We start from the raw sequence: 17804 nt of genomic DNA, 5'->3' as shown, positions 1-17804 counted from the left end.
TGGAACTTAAGTCACATTTATTGATTTTAGCCAGTATGACTACCTTTACACAGACATCCCGCCTCTCTACTGGAAAACAAACAAAACACTTTCATAGGATTAGTTCAGCAGTAATACATCAGACTTCACTCGTCTTTTCATTTTTTTTTTCTCCAAAATTGTTTTAAGCACCCTGACAAAAGTTTACATGTTTGTTTTCAATTCTGTGTAAAGGTCCCATGACTGGGAAACATGCATATGACATTTAGCTGGAATCAATATGCCACTAATCATAATGCACATTATTGATAAGAATACAGTACTGCATGACAATGCAAATAAATACCAACGTACAGGTGAAGTCGTTATTTCATATAAAGATATCAAACTCTCATTATGGATCAATACTGAAACACAATATGACAATATAAAGTTTGCACAGCTAATTGTATTATCACAATGCTATGGCTTCCAGCAAACAGAAAACTTCCTCTTTTTCTTTTTTTAAATGTAAAACGTTATCTGAATTGCACTTTTATTTCCTAGCTTCTCGTCCATATTGGTAAGTTTAACGCCTCAACAAACAAGCATTGGCTGTAATGGCACTATTCAAGCTTGTTGATGCTTATTTTGTTTTCTGTTTCCTGAAAACATAATGCTCAAAAATGATGTAAAAAAAGATTTAAGAATAATAATAATAATAAAAAAAAAAAAAACTCAAATTGGACAAAAAGAAAGAGAAAATGCGCTCTCTGCACATTTTTTCCACAATACTATTGATATCACATTACCTTCACCAAACAAAGCTAGAGATGTGTAGATGTTTCCAATAGTACACCAATCTACCCAAACACATTACAGATGCTTGGAGCATTTTGTTCAATAGCAGGAGGCCAAAGGGATTTCATTTGGTTCCCACAGTTTGATAAAAAAACAACCTTTTCTTAATACCCCTGAATTTATTGAGTGGGATCACTGACCTGAAGAATTCAATACAATTTCAGTTTTATTGAGCTAATTTCAAAACTATCATCTCACTCATGCAGACGGGATAAATTCCCTTTGCACTTATTGCTGCTCACAGTCATTTTGAACCCGAAGTCCTCACCTATAAAAAAAGCAAACATAAAATACTAGTCTAAGATTCTCCCTCGAAACAATGAAAGGCACTACTGGTCAGAAACGAAGAACTAAACAAACCAAAAGCAAAACCCAGACGCTCGCTAGGAGAGCCCCGACTACGTCTTCCTCAGTGACGGTTTGTCTTCTTTTTCGAGTCTCGATTCTTTTCAACCTAAACGGTGCACCAAGATTTGGCACGATAAACGAAGAGAGAATGAAACAATTCCAATTTGGAATTTAATTGTCGCACTTGCAGAGAATTCTGAAAGTCAGTGATCCCGTTTCAGTGGAACGCCCTCGGTAAGAAGTTAGGAAAAGCATATCATCACCGCTGTAATTTTTCCCAAAACACAACTTACCTATTGGAGTCAGAGCGATGTCAAGTTTCACCGTGTTATTTCGAACTATTCCTAGGAATAATAAATACATGAAAAAACCCCAGAATTTGAATCACCCTGGATTTTTTTGTATAGAACATGGCAGTAGAACAAACACAAAAAAGAAACAGCATAACATATGTTGTAACAAAACAATTTAAAACATGATTATTTGATGGATAAAAGCTTGAGGATAAAGTCGTAATAGTAGGTCTGTGGTTTGTGGAGCCTTTTACGAGAGAAAATAGTTTCTGTTATTTGATGATTCAGGAGGACGTATATAATCCTATAGTCCTATAACGTATACTGAATAACTCACAAATCATAGTACTATCACGCTTTCCTATACGTTAATAATAGTCTGTTATAATCCTATATAATGAAAGTGCACAGATTAAAAAATAAAATAAACTAAAACAAAAACAAAAAGATGAAACCAGACCAAACAGCTTATTGATTTACATGGAGAAAGAACCCCATGTCCCCTGGCTTCTCATTGGAGGGTTAGATTAGCCAATTACAAACTCTGTTTCAATCAGTTCATTGGACCTGTGAGAAACTGGCTTCCAGCAGCAGCAGCACGCAAATGTGTCATTTTAATAGCCATCACATTTTAACAGCAGTTAGGAGGAAGTAGGTCAGTTTAGTCGACTGGAAATCAATGTTTTTATTTAGCATTTTTGTTTTTTTTGTCTTCAAGTCCAAATGGCCTATTAATGCTATCTCTTTTCGGCGAACTCAATCAGCAGCGAGAATGGACCTTGTGTTGGTACTTCGTCATCCATGCGGAACTACTGTATTTACTGCAAAATGGAGAAACAAACAAATGATCAGCATTAGCATTATTTGTCAATTTCGAGCGACTGTTAGCGTGGCAGCTGAGTCCACACAGACAAAGCAGGCGGCGGCTGTAGTTAGTCAAAGCAACGGGAGACGTGTTAGGAGCCCCTGAGGCAGCCGAATGTGATGCCAGGAGCTTTTTACTGTCACATCAACATCGTCGATATGTTTGTGAGGAGCTGATGCGAGAGCAGTTAGGAAGCCAATGACTCACAAGTACCACGAGCTTAGATTCATAGGACAGAGTTGAAACCGTATCCCACCACCCCCAGGCCAAAGGAGATGGGTCTTTCTCATATGCCATGCAAGTTAATGAAAAAAAAGGGTTGACATGCAGGCTTAACTATAAATCAGAAACTGGATGCATCATGTGGTATAAAACTTATAGGTGACGTGGGAGGAGCCTGAAAGCAGAGGTAGGAGGAGCTTTTTAGGTGGCATGCTGTTATGTCACCAGATAAGCCAGACATTGATTTCAAACTAGACGGAGCGAAGTCGGAATTCATCTATATAAAAGGAGAGAAAGGGGTTCTAGTCACAATCACATCCTGGGGTCTATCTACTGCTCAGTGGTTCCACAGAGCACTATACAAGAAGAAGGGTATAGGGGCTCAACTAATTTGAATCAATGTCCTCTGGTCGACTGAGCGAACCAGTCTTCAGTTTCTTTATTTTTCCTCCAAAAATTACCAGGAGTTTCTCCCTCAGGAAACCCCTGGATTCAGGTTTTTTTTCCCACAGTATGAGAGTCAGCTCTCAGCCAGACATCTGGATTTCTTCACCAGCATGTTTGGCTTTCTTATCTCCTCTCTCAGGAGCTGGTTTTACAACAGGAGTAGTTCTCCCTCCTCTACTCCCCCAAAGTCTTTTCTCCGTCAGCGCAAACTGATAGAAAAGAATATATATATCACGCTTGTAAGTTAAGTGAATCTCAAACTTAAAGAGTGATCGACCTCTACGGAGGTGTGTACACGATATATCGCCTCGTCTCCATGCTGTGTGCGGCGGCTTATGGATGCACACTCAAGCAGGGTTGACCGCTGATATTATTCCATTTTCAGAGGAATAATTGAGCTCCCTCTCCTTCATATAGGAGAGGAAGGAATACTGTAGTGGGACCCTGCAAGATTATAACCTGAACATGATCGTATTAAGAATATAGATTTTTCATATATAGCATAGTGGTAGTAGAAAACGCATAATTTGATCAACCTTGCAGGGTTTCCCTCACATCAACCCTGCTTTTAGCATCATAAAGCTAATGTGTCTATGATCCACAAGCAGTACATGGATTTATTAAACACAAGCCCCACTTGTATTTTTTTTTCCTATTTTGCGTAATGCTAGCTTGCAAGGGGTTAAAGCTATTGTGAATACAAAAACAGTACGTCGCTCTGTCCTCTCACACCAGAAAACAAAAGAAAAGAGCGACCCTCCATTTGCAAAAGGTTAAAAACATAATACACACATGAGGGCCTTTCATGTAAACGCTGATATACACACACACAGGCAAATATCAGAAACACACCGTATCTGTGAGGACGTTACCTGACAAAAATATTCAGAGGGCAACTTCCCCCACAATTCCTCGTTCTAGTTAAAGGGTGAGTGGTGATGCTGGGGGAGCAAGCTGCTGACAATCTAAAAAAGAGAGAAGGTCGTTATGGCGACCGAGCGACAAGACACAGATTAGAGACGTGAGGAAAGGCTTTTCAGCCACGTAACCACAGAGACATTATTTGAGAGTTCGGAGCAATCTCCCAAAAATAGAACTGGGAGACGGAGGATGAGGGGGGGAAGGAAAAGAACGCTCAAGTTGAGACACAAGGACAGGGCTTTACATCAACAGATAGATAAATATATCAAGTGTTTGGGTCGACAGGCACTTTTGCCGAGCGGTCGGTTGGTTTCGTTTGCAGATTTTATTGTGCACATGTGGGTGCCTTTTTGATTTGTGCTCTTTTAGGATTGACTCCGTATTTTAAAAAATCATCTTTGATCAAAACTATATTGTATCTCTGTATCACAGTAATCATTGTATCCATTTTTAACAGAAGTAGGAACCTGAGGCACCTATGCTGAAGTGCACTTAATTTGGGTGTGGAGATCGATTTGTCAAACGTTCTTTCTCTCTTATAACATATGGCTCTGAAAGAATCCATCGCAACGTGATGGTTCACATGGAATAGCCCTCCTGTATTTCACCAGACACCAAATAACTCCTCTTTTTACAATGCAGAGCCCTGTAGTAGACAAGGTCGTCTTGTACCACACACCTGACAACGGAAAAACAGTTAAAAAAGCGTTTTCAGCTGCAAAGCCATGCGATTCTACTGACCCTATTGTATTGGTGTGCTAGCATCACAGCTTTTAAAATGATCCTGAAATAAACACCTGTGGTCACAGGTGCTCCTTTTTCTGCCCGAACAATTCCATCATAAAACCAGTAGCCAACCCACTGAGGAGTTTTTTTGAATTTCTGAGTAGAATCGTACTGTGCTCCCTTAGCAAGACAGCAGAGGGAGATTGCATATTTTAGTTACTTTCTCTTCAAAGTTCCTTTTACTTTAAGAGTGACCTGATTGGACAGTGGGCTGCTGGACACAGGTCAGTCCTGGGGGGGGCCAGGACGGAGAGGCAGGAGAGAGAAGGGGGGCTTTTTATTAAAGGAGCACCAATGCCGGCAGACACAAGACCGTCAGATCGACATCTTCTTTACAAGTCCCCACCCCCACAATGTGTTACTGTTATACCAGGTAATACACTCAGGGGGCCGGAACAAACGAGCACAAAAGCTGCCACCTTTTACATCATACGTACAGCACTATGACAGCGGAAAGAATAGACACTCCATTATACCCACAAAACCCCCAATATAACCGGGGCCCTATAATCCACATGCCATATATGTCTACTACAGTCCAAACGTCTAGTGCACACTGTACATACATCTGCATTCCCCTTAAGCGTTTACACTAGCACACACGAGCAGCCGGTTAGTCACACAGCAGTCCCTAGAGGAGCACGGGCTGGCCAGGGAGCTAAGCGAGCAAGTGGGGCTCTTTAACACTAAGGCAGGGAGGGTTTGGCCCGTTAGGCCCCCTCCCCTCTGTACACAGCAGTCCCTTGCGGACGTCTCAGCCGCCTCAGTCACAGTAGATCTTGTACTTCTCGCTGCAAAAGACCGGAGGGCCTCCCAGAATGCCGTTGGGCATGGCATTGCTGAGCTCTGGCCGACCGGAGCCAGAGCAGGTGAGACTCTGACTTACGTGGGGGTGGTTGAGGGCGCCGCTGGCGGCCTTGCTGCGGGCCCTAGCCCGGGTGGCGATGCCTCCCCGGCGGACCTGCTCGGTGTCGAACTCCAGGTCTTCCAGCCGCTGCGTCAGGGCCAGTTTCTGCTGGATAGCCATCCGCAGCAGGGAGTTGAGTGTCTTCTTCTCGTCCTCTGCTGCAGCCAGCTGCCTCTGCATCTGATCCAGCTGAGTGACATACTCGTCACAACTGCAACAGAGACAGAGGGAGAGAAAATTGTAAAGTCAGTCATGTATTTCTTCACTTTGAACTGGAATATCAGCATGTTTTTACACAATTAATACTTTCCTGTGAAATACCACAAGGGGGCACTGGCAGTTCCAGTAATACCAAACAGCCTTTGCCTCAATGGAGCAAAGAATCAGTTGGCTTTTTGTTATGTTTGGATCAAAGCTATTGCAAAACTGCATACACGACATGCAAACCTGAGCTGCATGTTTGAGATACCAACATCTAACAGACATGAAGACTAAAACAACTGAAACTGAAGCACTTTCACCATGACCTTTCCCCTGGTTACACAGTGTTTTTGGCCACCACCAGGTGGAGTCATTGATCCACACAGGACAGACCTGATGAGATCAGCAGAGCTCCTGCATTAATGATTTCATCACACATTTCTGTCCCCTCCACCCAACTTCACAAACTAAAATGTGCTCAGCTCATTTTGAGTAATTTCAGCAGATATTTTTACAAGATACAGCGACAACCTCTGTCTGTCCACAGCTTCCATCACTTGGTGATGCATGTCTTCACTGAATACTGCAACACAGTAAACTTCATCCAGCCCTCCCTGAAAAAATACTCCACATTTCAAGAGCAACTTTAACAGAAATTTCACTCTGTACCACACACATCACATTTCTTACAATTCTTTTCACATTTCCAAAAATCATTAAATGTTGGAAATAAACTTTTTGTCTACCTGCCACTGTGGCTGGTGGATTTCAAAATCTAGCTTACAACTTACATATTTCACCAGCATTTGGCTGGTGGCTGGTGATAATTTCCAACCCAGTTTATATATGGTTTATATGAGGTTTATATGAGGTTTATATGAGGTTTATATGAGGTTTGTATGGCTGCTAATAGGTTTAATTACCATTCATGAACAGGGGAGACGTAGACGTCTGAGCACGGCTTACGGCTTCTCCAAATAATATGTGAGCGTTATGTGCAATGGAAGTTAAGAATAGAACACATAAACAAAGGATGAAAGCATTAACCTAGGGTTCACTGAGAAAATCCTTTGTACGTCACCTGAGGAACAGGCTGAGGAGGGGGAGTCAGAGAGACAAAATGAAGATGGAGAAGAAGAGGAATATGGTCCATTGCTCCAAGCTGAAGCTGTTCACACCTGATCTCCACTTTTCCAGTTGGAGTGAGACTGTATCACTTCAATCCATCTCCCATCTCTGTGCCAAATAGCACAAGATATGACAACTGTCCCCCTCCTGCTGAATATCACTGAGTGCTGCACTGCGACACCGGTCTCCCTGTGCCCTTGTGTATGTGTATGTGTGTGTGTTGTGTCTAAGGCTGGACAGGTATAGAAAGTGGGTCACCCAAAGGGATTTGGAGGTGGGGGGGTTCATATCTTCACTCTCCATCTGCTGTCGTTGTGCTCCCCTTTTTATTTTCATGCTTTCCTTTCCCCCCCTTTTCATTACCTTGCTCTCTCTCTCATTCATCTCTTTCAATCCCATCCTCTCTCCTCGCTCTTATCTTGCCCCTCTGCCTTTTTTTCCTCCGTCGCCTCCTAGCCGCTGTCTCCTCCTGTCAGTCACTTTCTCTCTCCCCGTCTTGGTCATCCCTACTTTCTGTGTTGCTGACAAAGCAGTCTGAGTGACATTCTCCAGTAATGACTGACACACCTCTATGAAGGGAGGGGTTGTTATGTAGGCAAAGCAGCGCCTTATCCTCCAACGATGCCACACTAAAACCATTCTGAAATAGTGTAGCCTCGCCCTACTACCCTTTTCTCTATCTGGTATTAAAGTATTTACTTTATTTGGGAACGCCCCAACCTGCGGCGACACTTCACAAACTCTGTTTTGACTTTGAAAAACCACAAGAATGCAGAAATCTTCATTATGTAACGCTGTTCATCTTTTGTATGCAAGCTATAACTGTCGTTTTCTCAGCAGGCATGTGAGATCTAATGTTATTGTTTGGTCAGCGGTTAGTGGCTGCTTCAACTGCTGCACTGCAAAAAATACCCTTCAACTTAGATATCATGTTATTGTTGAGTCAAACAAGTGAAAACAAGCAGAAAATCTGCCAGTAGGATGAGATGCTTGACCTGTTTCCAAACAAAATAAACTTGGTTTGGAATATTTTATAGATTCGAGTGCGATTTTGTGATAGTTACGTACAGGGACTGAAATTATTTTTTTTTCCTCACCTGCAACTGTGGCAGGTCACTGAACATTTCTACCAGTCATTACATTTTTCTGTAAATTATGTACCGGGTGCTAATTTCATTCTGTGGTTACGTATTTCTAGACGCTGCACTCGGAACAAGTCTTGAAGGCAATATCTGAGACCAACAAGACGCAGCTGTTTTTTGCTGTGTGTGGTGCTGCACGTGGTTGTGCGCCACATGAACTCTGGCCTTACCAGACCACCATACAAACACAAACCATACCCTCCTCTCTTGTGTATGCAGTTTGATTCCCAGTGGGACACACACCCAGACAATAGGGGATCAGTGCTGCTTCATTAAAGCCAGTATGAGACGGGGGGACGACCCGGGAGGGAGGGGTTGGGGAGGGGGTGCGCTGGTTCGCTTTCAGACGGCTCAGACACTCCTGCGTGGGGGGTGAGAGGGCGTGCGTATTTCCCGGGAAAAAACAGAAGAGTCTATTCTAGAGACCGGAGGGATACAATGGGAGCCTTTTTGGCCTACTGATGGGGTTTGGTGGCACAATGGCTGAGGGGGGTCGAGAGGCGGCTGCTGGCCTTTTGAGGATGAACAGTCATCATATTCACACCACTGACACACAGGCACTTTATCTGTGTTTTTGTATTATTTAGAGTAACCAACGGTAAGCCAACGGTATTCATGGCTGCATACGGAAACCTCAACTCTTGCGACATTCATGCAGACATGGTACACGATCAATATCAGAAACAAACACACAACCTCTTCAGCTGTTGTCTGGAGCTTGATTGGTCACGGTGGGATGGATGTCATAGAGAGAAGAGGGAGGAGGAGGAGGCAAGAACAGAATGGAGAAAGAATGAATGATGGAGAGGGAATACTACTAACATCACAGCAGCACGATGATTGAGGGTGTAAGTTTGAGGAGATAATGTGACTTGAGCGAAAAGTTTGACTGTTAATCAGTATGAGAAAGAGCTGAGAGCATGTCGAGGCATGTCTCGGGAATGTTAGAGGCAGGCGCTTAGTGTTAACATGACACCAGAGACTGCAGCTGGAAAGGCACACACACACACACACAGAAACAGAGGGAAGCACGTACAGACACTTGAAGAACCCTGTCTCTCGCTGAACAAAATACAAGATCCAAGTAACTCTAATCTCTGAGATGAACACAATGGATCCCACAAAAACCTACACATTCTTTCAATTCCCCTCAACTTTCTTCCCCTTTGTCAAAGACCACACATTTATATCTGAGAGTCTCAGAAAATCCACCTTTACAGACTTTGTCAGAGGGGTTGATTACCATGAAAAAAAGACTGTCAAATGAGGCTCCTGTAGTGGGCTTTAACTGAAGGCCTGCCCCCTTCCTCTCTTTCTTTTCCAGATGACCAGAGAACCGGGTGTTTGGCGGTGAGGAAGGACGGAAGGGGGGGACGGGGATACAAAAGGGGTGGGAGTGTGGGAAACCTTGCTCAGGCGAGTCCCCCAGCCTCTCAATGAGTCCAATGACCCAACTCTGTGTCGTATTGGACTAGATTTACATACCAATACGTGAATCCCATAAACAGACAGATTGTAACTCATGCATAGGCTACCAGGAACGGTGACAGGCTACTGGGGTTGGAGCCTCAAGACCATCGCCATCAGGGGGAGGAGGGAAACCCATGCGTTGATGCAGGCGGTAAACAGCAAGCTGTAACGTGTTGACATTATCTTAAGCCTCATCTTTAAGCAAAAGAGGCTTAAAAACACGGACCCTTCCTGATGGCTCTACGTCTTCACAGCAAATATGATCTCACACCTTTCCATCACTGCTGTAACAATGAAAAGTGATACAACTGCTCGGCGGCGCCTAGAGGGTAAAAATTATGTCACTAGTAGGAGCAAGATCTGGTTCCCTCTTCGCCCTGGTTGCCTTTGGTCCAAATGGTTTAGTGTTACACCTACATCCTCTAACCATCTGGCTCTGCAGTGCGCCAAAAACCCCACGACTACACGCACTCTCGTATTTGCAGACAGAGGAGTTTTCCTCCCGTTTCTAATTGATTAGCCACTGCAGGTATATGGAATTACTTCAGCAAGCACACGGATAGGTATTGAGCTACTGTATAGGTTAAGATGAGGGGTGAGGAGCTGCCCACACATTTCCTGCAGCCTCTGTAATCTGTCTATCCCAAACCCTCCCTCCTCTTCTACCACTCCTCCCCTTCTGCACAGCTTGAGCTTTGCTGTGGATTGCGGAGGAGTCTTAAATGCAGAAGGAAAGACTGTCTCAGCGTCTCAGCGCAGCCATCTGGACCAGAGCTGATATTTACGGGGACGGGAAGTGGGCATCAGCATCTTAACAGCATTCACAGACAACTCAAGAGGGGAGTTATGCATCCACCGTGGAATCACAATAATCCCATCTAAAAATACATACAAGTGCACTAGCACTCATTTTCTTACCTTTCCCAATACACACACAAACAAACAAGCAGCGTGTGAGCACTTAGTCGACTACGTGTTTGAGGGGTGAATGTGTAATCCAGACCAAGATGAGGTGGGATTATGCACAGAACCTTTGACCGGCTTCTCCTCAGAATCAGAATAGATTAGTGCGTGTCAGCCCATCTGATACACACACACACACACACACACACACTAAGTCACTGGTCAAAAACACTACTTAAATGACATATTTAAAGGATACCCAGATTAAATACCTTCTGTGCTCTATAGTCAGTATCAATGCTGGTATCCCTTCCTGACCGCGATTCGCAGAAACAAACAATACAAACACGTCATGTTACAATAATACTACAGAGACGTAGCCAACACATGGTAAACATGGATTACATGATGATGATAATCTTTAGTTCACCTGTCTATATTGTGTATGGTGCATGTGCAGTAGATGTAAGAATAGCTATAGTCTGCTGCGCTACTGCTGCCTCTTCAAACTAATGGCACAGTCTGGGATTCATGCAAAACCATGTAGGTAAATAAAGACTGCTTATGTGACAATATAATGTGGGCAAACATTTGTGACGTTAGAATGGTATGTCAGATAAATGCTTTTTGTATTTGATTTGGGTTTCTTACCGTGTGGCGAACATGGCTCGGAGAGAGGAAAAGGTGGCGGCGTCCTCCTTCAGGGCTTTGAGCTCGTTCCTCAGCTTCATCATGGTCTCGGTTACCATGGCCTTTTCGTTCTCATACTTGCTCTTCAGATTGGCCAGAGCGACTTCAGCTGTCTGTGGGCGGACGAGAAGAACAAAAGGGGTCAGAGCTGCTGGAAGGCGCCGGGGGAGTATTTCCTGTCGCAAAAAGTCTGTTAATAAGGACCATATCACCTATTTATTCAAGTCATTAAGGCCCAGCAGCCTGTAGTTGTTATTGTTAGCTGCTGGTTTAAACCCATAGGTGTGTGGTTTATGAGGGGCTTTCATGTCTGTGCTCTAATGGTCACTGAGTAACCACACACATAGTTTAAAGGGCTACCAGAGCAACAACTGCATACACACTGTATTTTTGTTCTTTGGAGGGCTGTTCTCTGATCCTAACCACAAAGATTCTCTGGACAGCTGACATCATTTGCCGCCGTCCCAAACCAGTGTTTGTTATAGATCTTGTCTGCAATGCATTTGCCGCAACAGCTGAGTAGACCTGAAATAGCCGACACCCTCTGTTTCTGTCTTTCAATGAAAACTGACAAATGTTTGGGAGTGGTGCCCAGTTAGTTAAACATACATTGAATGCAAAAAAAAAAAAGACAACCGACCTGCTTGTTGGCCTTGAGGACGGTCCTCAGGGTTGCAATCTGTTCCCTCTTGGTGCTGAGCAGGGATTTCAGTTTGAGGATCTCCTCCATGCAGGCTTCTTTGTCCTTGTCGGCCACGGTGCCGAGCTCCAGAGACGCCACCCTCTGGCGCGACAGCTCTGTGGTGCGGTCCACAGCCAGCTGCAGGTGCTTGATCTGGTCTCTGATGATGGCCACCAGGTTGTAGATGTTCATGGGCTCGCGGCGGTGGTCGGACACGGGAGAAGGCAGTGAGGAGACCGGTGAAGGGGCTCCGTCGCTTAGGTCGCTCTTACCGGGCTCAGGGAAGAGGCCCTTGGTGAGCAGAATGGGAGAACGGCGGCCGCGGACCTCTGGGCTGCTCCGACCGCCCTTACCCTCCTTGTAGAAGTCGAGCATGACGCGATTGGGTGTCTCGTTGTTGCACATGCAGACGTGGTTGTAGAGGGTGGCCAGTTCTTCGCTGAAGGTGACCAGCTCGTCCTGTGCCACACTCAGACTACCCTGGGATTCGCCTGCCACGTCGCTCAGCTGAGGACACAAAGAGAAAGGAGTCAATTAGGCACGTCAAACGCCAAATCAGCTACTTCTCAGAATGTCGATATAAAGAGCGACATCTCACCTTGCGCAGCTCCTTCTCTAGCTTCGCCTTCTCTTCTCTCTCTGTCTGACTGGTCTTCTCCAGAGTTGCCAGCTTCCCTCCCAGCGTTGTGACATCGATCTCCAGAAGGACGCGCTCCTCTTCGTAACGGGACTGACAGGCCTGGTATTCTGTCTTCAGAGTCTTCAGTTCCTCCTTCAGCTCTCCTGCTTCAGACACAGCAACCTAGCCGAGCAAGGTCAATGGTTGAGAATATATAAAAGCAAAGACGATACGTATTGTAAGACGTTTAACTTTTTCTCACTGACAGAATGTTAATTACTCAATTTTAAATATAAGCTGACATTTTGTCCTGTCTGCCCTCGACTATAAGAAGACCGGTACCTTGTACTTGCACTCCAGAATCTCAGGTCCATTGATGTCCACCTCGTAGTAGTCTCCATCTTCATTGCTATCACGTTCTTTCTCATTGTCCAAAGCAGACTGGCGCTCCTTGCTGGCCTGGAGCTTGCGGATGGCATTGAGGTTCTCTGTGAGGCGGTTGACCTTCTCCTGATGCTCGGACAGAGCGCCGTTGACCTGCTCTAGCTGCTTCTGGGACTCCTGCAGGGTGGACAGCAGGTTGACCTTCTCACGCTCCATCTGAGGAGAGAGGCAGAGACACAAAGAGCGATAAGATGTGAGGTCATCATACTGTATGAATGTAATGAAAGTACCGTAGCTTGGCTTATTGCACGCACATCATTTCACATTTGAATAAATTAAGGAATTTTTCGGTAACTTGATGATGTGAACGATCATATTAAATCAGTGGATTATCTATTACATGGTGGTAACGCTACACACTATCGGTCTTGTGATGCCAAGATATGTGAGGCTCATTGCCCAGTAGCTCCGCATCAGAGTCAGGATGACCTTGACAATTTGCTGGATTGGGTTCAGCTCAGCGCTGGCAGAGACACTGGACGGGTCGTTTTACACACATGCACACAGCTGTGCTGATGTAACCACTGAGCTATTTTAGTAGCTGATAAGTAAATAATGTAAAAGTATCACGTACATGCTCATCTGCTTACATTTTTTATTAGTGCGGGATATTTAAGGATTAAATTCAAAAAGAGATGGAAAGTTGGATTACTACTATTAGTTAACGTACTTTTATAACACATGTTAAAATACAAAGTATGAAAGCATGATACTATAATGCACGATGCTTTTGTCACATTTAAAAATATTTAAATAAATAATTATATAAATCAATGGCACTGATGTTCTTACATATTTACAACATCACTTAAATGTGTAAGAGGGCTTGTGGGCAGCAGACACACATCCCCGCCCATCCTCATATTGGATGTTGTTATACATTGCCAGGGACTAATAGGGTGATATCCGAGGAGCGGACGTCTAGGATCGATCATTGAGTACCTGATCAATAAAATGAGATAAGCTTGGAGAGGCTTAATGAGTAGAGGAAGCTTTTTGTTTGCTCTGCTCTGACTCCGACCTGGAATCTGTGGAATGACCTGGCAGGAGTCTTCAGCAGGCAGAGTGACATGCTGCTGGGTCATATCAAACACGGGGCTTTGTCACAGCCTGCCAGATTTACCACAATGGTCAGGTTGAGAACCAGAACGGTGTCCTTGGCAGGGCAGCATTGAGGTAACTTCGACTTTACTTTATTAATCCAGCAACCGTGTTTATGTTTGATGGAACGAGGGGAAAAAAATCCTTAATCCCTTAGACCTCAAAACAATCATTATCCACAGGTTCCCCGTACGTTCTGGTAACCATGGTGCCCAATCAGGCGTGGCCTTGGACTCATGGGGTGATGAACAAGCAGATGGCAGGTCCACTGGTGCCACCACCCGCTGCCTCGCAGCCCGGCGGAGCCTGAAGGGTGTTGTGTGCCTCCCTGGATTAACTTTGCCAGAGGGGGATTTAGATCCGTGCAGCAGCCTGGATCAGGATCTACTGACTCTCTCACTCTTTCAGACACACCTCCAAACTACTCAGCTGTCTGGAGTTATTTTGTGGTAACTACTGTCAATCTATTTTAGTTTGAGGGCGACCACTAGATCAGTATTAGGATAGTTGTTATTCACTAAAAGTGGATCGTAGAGGTCAATGATATCTTTTACTGTTAACTACCATGGAAAACCAAAAACATTGTCAGTTAAGAACAAACCTGCATCAGCTGCTGTTTGAGCTTCTGGATCTCTGAGATGTTAAGTTCGCTCAGCAGGTCATCCACGAGGCTGGGCGCGGGATGGAACAGCTCGTCCTTCTTGGGCGCGGAGATGCGGTTGTCATAGGTGATGGCGTTGGCCAGTTTGGTGAAGCCATTCTCGTATCCGTGGAGAGCGTCGTCGTTGTTGGGTTCGGTGGAGGCATCGTCGCTGCACTTGAGACCATCCAGAGAAATGCTAAGAGGGCTGAGGGGGGGAACAGAGTGTCATTTAGTGTTCTTTACAGTGCATGCTGAGGCCTGTGAGCACGCTGCTTGTCTGCTTTTTTTTACCTGTGACAAAGAGTGTCTCCGATGTTCATGTAGTGGGAGAGCTCTTTCCTCAGGGAAGCCTTCAGCTCACGCTCAGTCTTGATGGTCTCCAGGGCTTCACTTAGCTGACGCTCTGCGATCTCTTTCAGTCGGATGGCATCCTCCAGCTGGCTGTTAAGGAACTGAGTGTCCTCCTCTAGACGACGGATCTCGTGCTTCAAACCCTCAAACTCCACCTGGGAAAAGGAGGAGAGGGAACACGTTCAATGAGAAATACAACTAGATGCAGCTCCAGTGAAAACAAGCTGTCAGGCTGGTTCATGTGTGGCAAAACCAGCCGGATCAAAAAGAATGGCATTATTCAAGATAATGTTAATTGAGAACATATCCATGTCATTTCCCTTTCTAATTAGTTTTAAGTTAATTGGATTTGGGAATCCTTTTTATATTGGTTGTCTAAAAAGTAGGATCCGCTTTTGTTTGGTTTCATGCCCTCCGTGATGAATATAGAGACCGTAATCCAAGATGACAAGGGGGCATATGGAAAGAATTAACAGCTCAAGCATAAAAGCTAACATCAAATGGAAATATCCCACTTGGAAATGCAGCTCTGTTTTATGTTTGCAGATGTGTGAAGGGGATTTTTTTTTTTTTCCCACTCATTTGACTAAACCCAGGAAGTGTGTTTTCTACCATGAATCTCTGGTTTTTAGAATGATAGCTGTTAAAAGAGTCTGGCAAACACTTCTACGACCAGACGCAGCTCCAAGCATTCGAAAAACAAAGGCAGCTGCTTATCTCTTTACTGTATCAGAGGATGCTTTTATTATCGTAATTACATCGGAATATTAAAGCGCTCAAGCTTCTTTGGGCTGTCTAATCAGTACAACAAGGAGACAGACTGAGAGCTGATGAGTGGGAGGTGGAGGGCCTGTAGGGTTACTAAGATGCTGTAAGATAGTACAGAGTACATGTGTACTTGGACGAGATGCCTAGAACTACCAGTTTAATTATGCCTGACTAAGAAGACTGCGTTATAACCAGCAGCGAAGGCAGATTTACAAAGAAGGGAATGTTCTGTGGCATGATTCAAACTTTGTGCATCCAGAGCTTGCAGCCCTGTTTCTTCTGTTTCTCACCTGGCTCTGTTTGAGCGCGGAGACCTGCTTCTGCAGCGAGATGTTCTCCTCCTCCAGCTCGGTGTAGTCCTGCAGCAGACGAGCCTCCCGGAACTTGTACTCCTTGATGTCATCGCGCAGCTGATTCCTCTGGAGCTCAACCATCTGGCTGTTCTGTAGGGCAAAAACGAGAAGAGGAAGAACTGTCAGTGACCACTATTTCAATCTTGTTTGATTGATTGTGGGAGAGACGCCGATTGATTGGATGTTGTTGCCTTTAGTTTAACCGTTCGTGTCACGTTGGCCCTTAAACACTCTAAATCTTGCTGGATAAGAAAAGGGCTCCCATCTGGCCAAACCCCGCCGTGAGTGTGTGTGTTCAGTGCGTGTGCCTGTTGGTGTTTGAGAGGGAGGTGCCAGGTGTCTCTCTGGGCAGTGGGCCACAAGTGTGCCCGCCTGCCAGCTCTGATGGTACCACAGACACTGAAGCCTACTTATCTCTCTCATGGTGACAGGCATTCAATGGCCGGGAAGCACTGTAACGGTCTAATTTTCTATAGAGGAGTTAGATTGGGCTTGGCTCGCTGTACAGAAGGATACAAGGACTAATCAGAGCTTGTATCACTGTAGAAATCAGAAGTCTGGATTTCAGTTGGAATTCAAAATTGATTTTTTTCAGTTCATATGTGCTAATATTTGTGTCAGTGAGGCAATATGCTAATACTTCAAGATAACACTAGTGTTTGTAATATACTGTAAGGGCATCTGGCTCACTCTTGCTGCTCAAGAAAGGCATCATTAATTATATAAAGGTTAGAGAAGTAAGAGACGTGCCCTTCCCCCACTTGTAGACTGTGACACAAACTGAAAGATCTGATCAGCCATACTGTGTCCTTATTACTACCTCGTCTATCGCCTTGTTTAACCCTCTGTCCTCTTCTTTCAAGGTTGCCCTCCCACCCCCTGCTGACTGACTCATCCCAAAACACAAGAGCCCCACGGGACTTTTGGGGTGAGGGGGAAATCTTAGCCGGCGGCTCTCAGAGAAATAAGCAGATAAAAGCTCTGAAGTAAGGGGATACTCGCTGAAGGAAGGTGGGCCTCACCCTTTTTTGAAATGAATAAACGAACATGCACATGTGTGTACGTAATGTGAGAAAGAGGGGGCGGGGGGGGGGGAAAGCATGTGAAATTGATCTGTTTTTCAACATAGTCTGAACTGACCTTGAATGCTCATGCGTGCAAGCGAGTATTCAACTTTGTGTGCAGGTGGATGCAGAGGATGACAGCTAGCATTGTTATCTCCAGATTGCGTGTATATTTATGCATGTGAGGCACAGCAGTCTCTGTATCTACAGTACGTTTAGGATTTACATGTGTGTGTGTTTTCCTCTCAGGAGAGTTGGCAGAGATAAACTAATAATACCAGAGAGACAATTAGCCTCACGATCCCGTGCCAGGAGGCCCCCTTCCTCTCACGCTGTGCCCATGTGGCCGGCCGCATCACAATCCCTGCTCTCGGATCATTTCAGCGACCACTGGAAGTCAAATCCTGAGAGGCTTTCACTTGGCAGACATCAGTAATATTACTTATCGAAATAGAGTAGGTAATAAGCTGGTATGGTGGTGCAGGTATTCTGATGGTTAGAAACACCTTTTAATAACTAGGAGGACCATTGGTTCGATCTGCTTAGCAGTGATGTGCTCAGACCCCGTTAACTTCCTAGTCACACACTATTCATTCAACAGTATGGTATTACATAGGAAATACAGCTTCATTAATAA

The 17804-nt window shown here is 44.7% G+C and overlaps 1 protein-coding gene across 5 annotated transcripts in view; it reads right to left on the bottom strand.

The window, feature by feature from the left end:
* The window catches only part of LOC119489536 (protein bicaudal D homolog 2-like), a 44214-nt gene continuing 26410 nt past the window's right edge, over nt 1-17804 (bottom strand). The window contains exons 3-12 of one of the 5 annotated variants that reach the window (XM_037772098.1): nt 16041-16193; nt 14923-15137; nt 14590-14836; nt 12786-13043; nt 12423-12626; nt 11783-12331; nt 11104-11255; nt 5588-5819; nt 3867-3959; nt 1-2281 (exon numbers count right to left, since the gene is read on the bottom strand). In XM_037772098.1, coding sequence (XP_037628026.1) covers nt 3912-3959; nt 5588-5819; nt 11104-11255; nt 11783-12331; nt 12423-12626; nt 12786-13043; nt 14590-14836; nt 14923-15137; nt 16041-16193 — 2058 coding nt within the window. In that variant the 3' untranslated portion in view covers nt 1-2281; nt 3867-3911. Of the gene's footprint in view, nt 5820-11103; nt 11256-11782; nt 12332-12422; nt 12627-12785; nt 13044-14589; nt 14837-14922; nt 15138-16040; nt 16194-17804 lie in introns of all 5 variants that reach the window. The other 4 variants (XR_005207197.1, XM_037772097.1, XM_037772099.1 and 1 more) reach the window with 4 other exon arrangements.

The sequence above is a fragment of the Sebastes umbrosus genome, chromosome 6 (genome assembly GCF_015220745.1).
Source record: "Sebastes umbrosus isolate fSebUmb1 chromosome 6, fSebUmb1.pri, whole genome shotgun sequence".
NCBI lineage: Eukaryota > Metazoa > Chordata > Actinopteri > Perciformes > Sebastidae > Sebastes > Sebastes umbrosus.
This window is presented reverse-complemented; position numbering and strand designations above follow the sequence as displayed.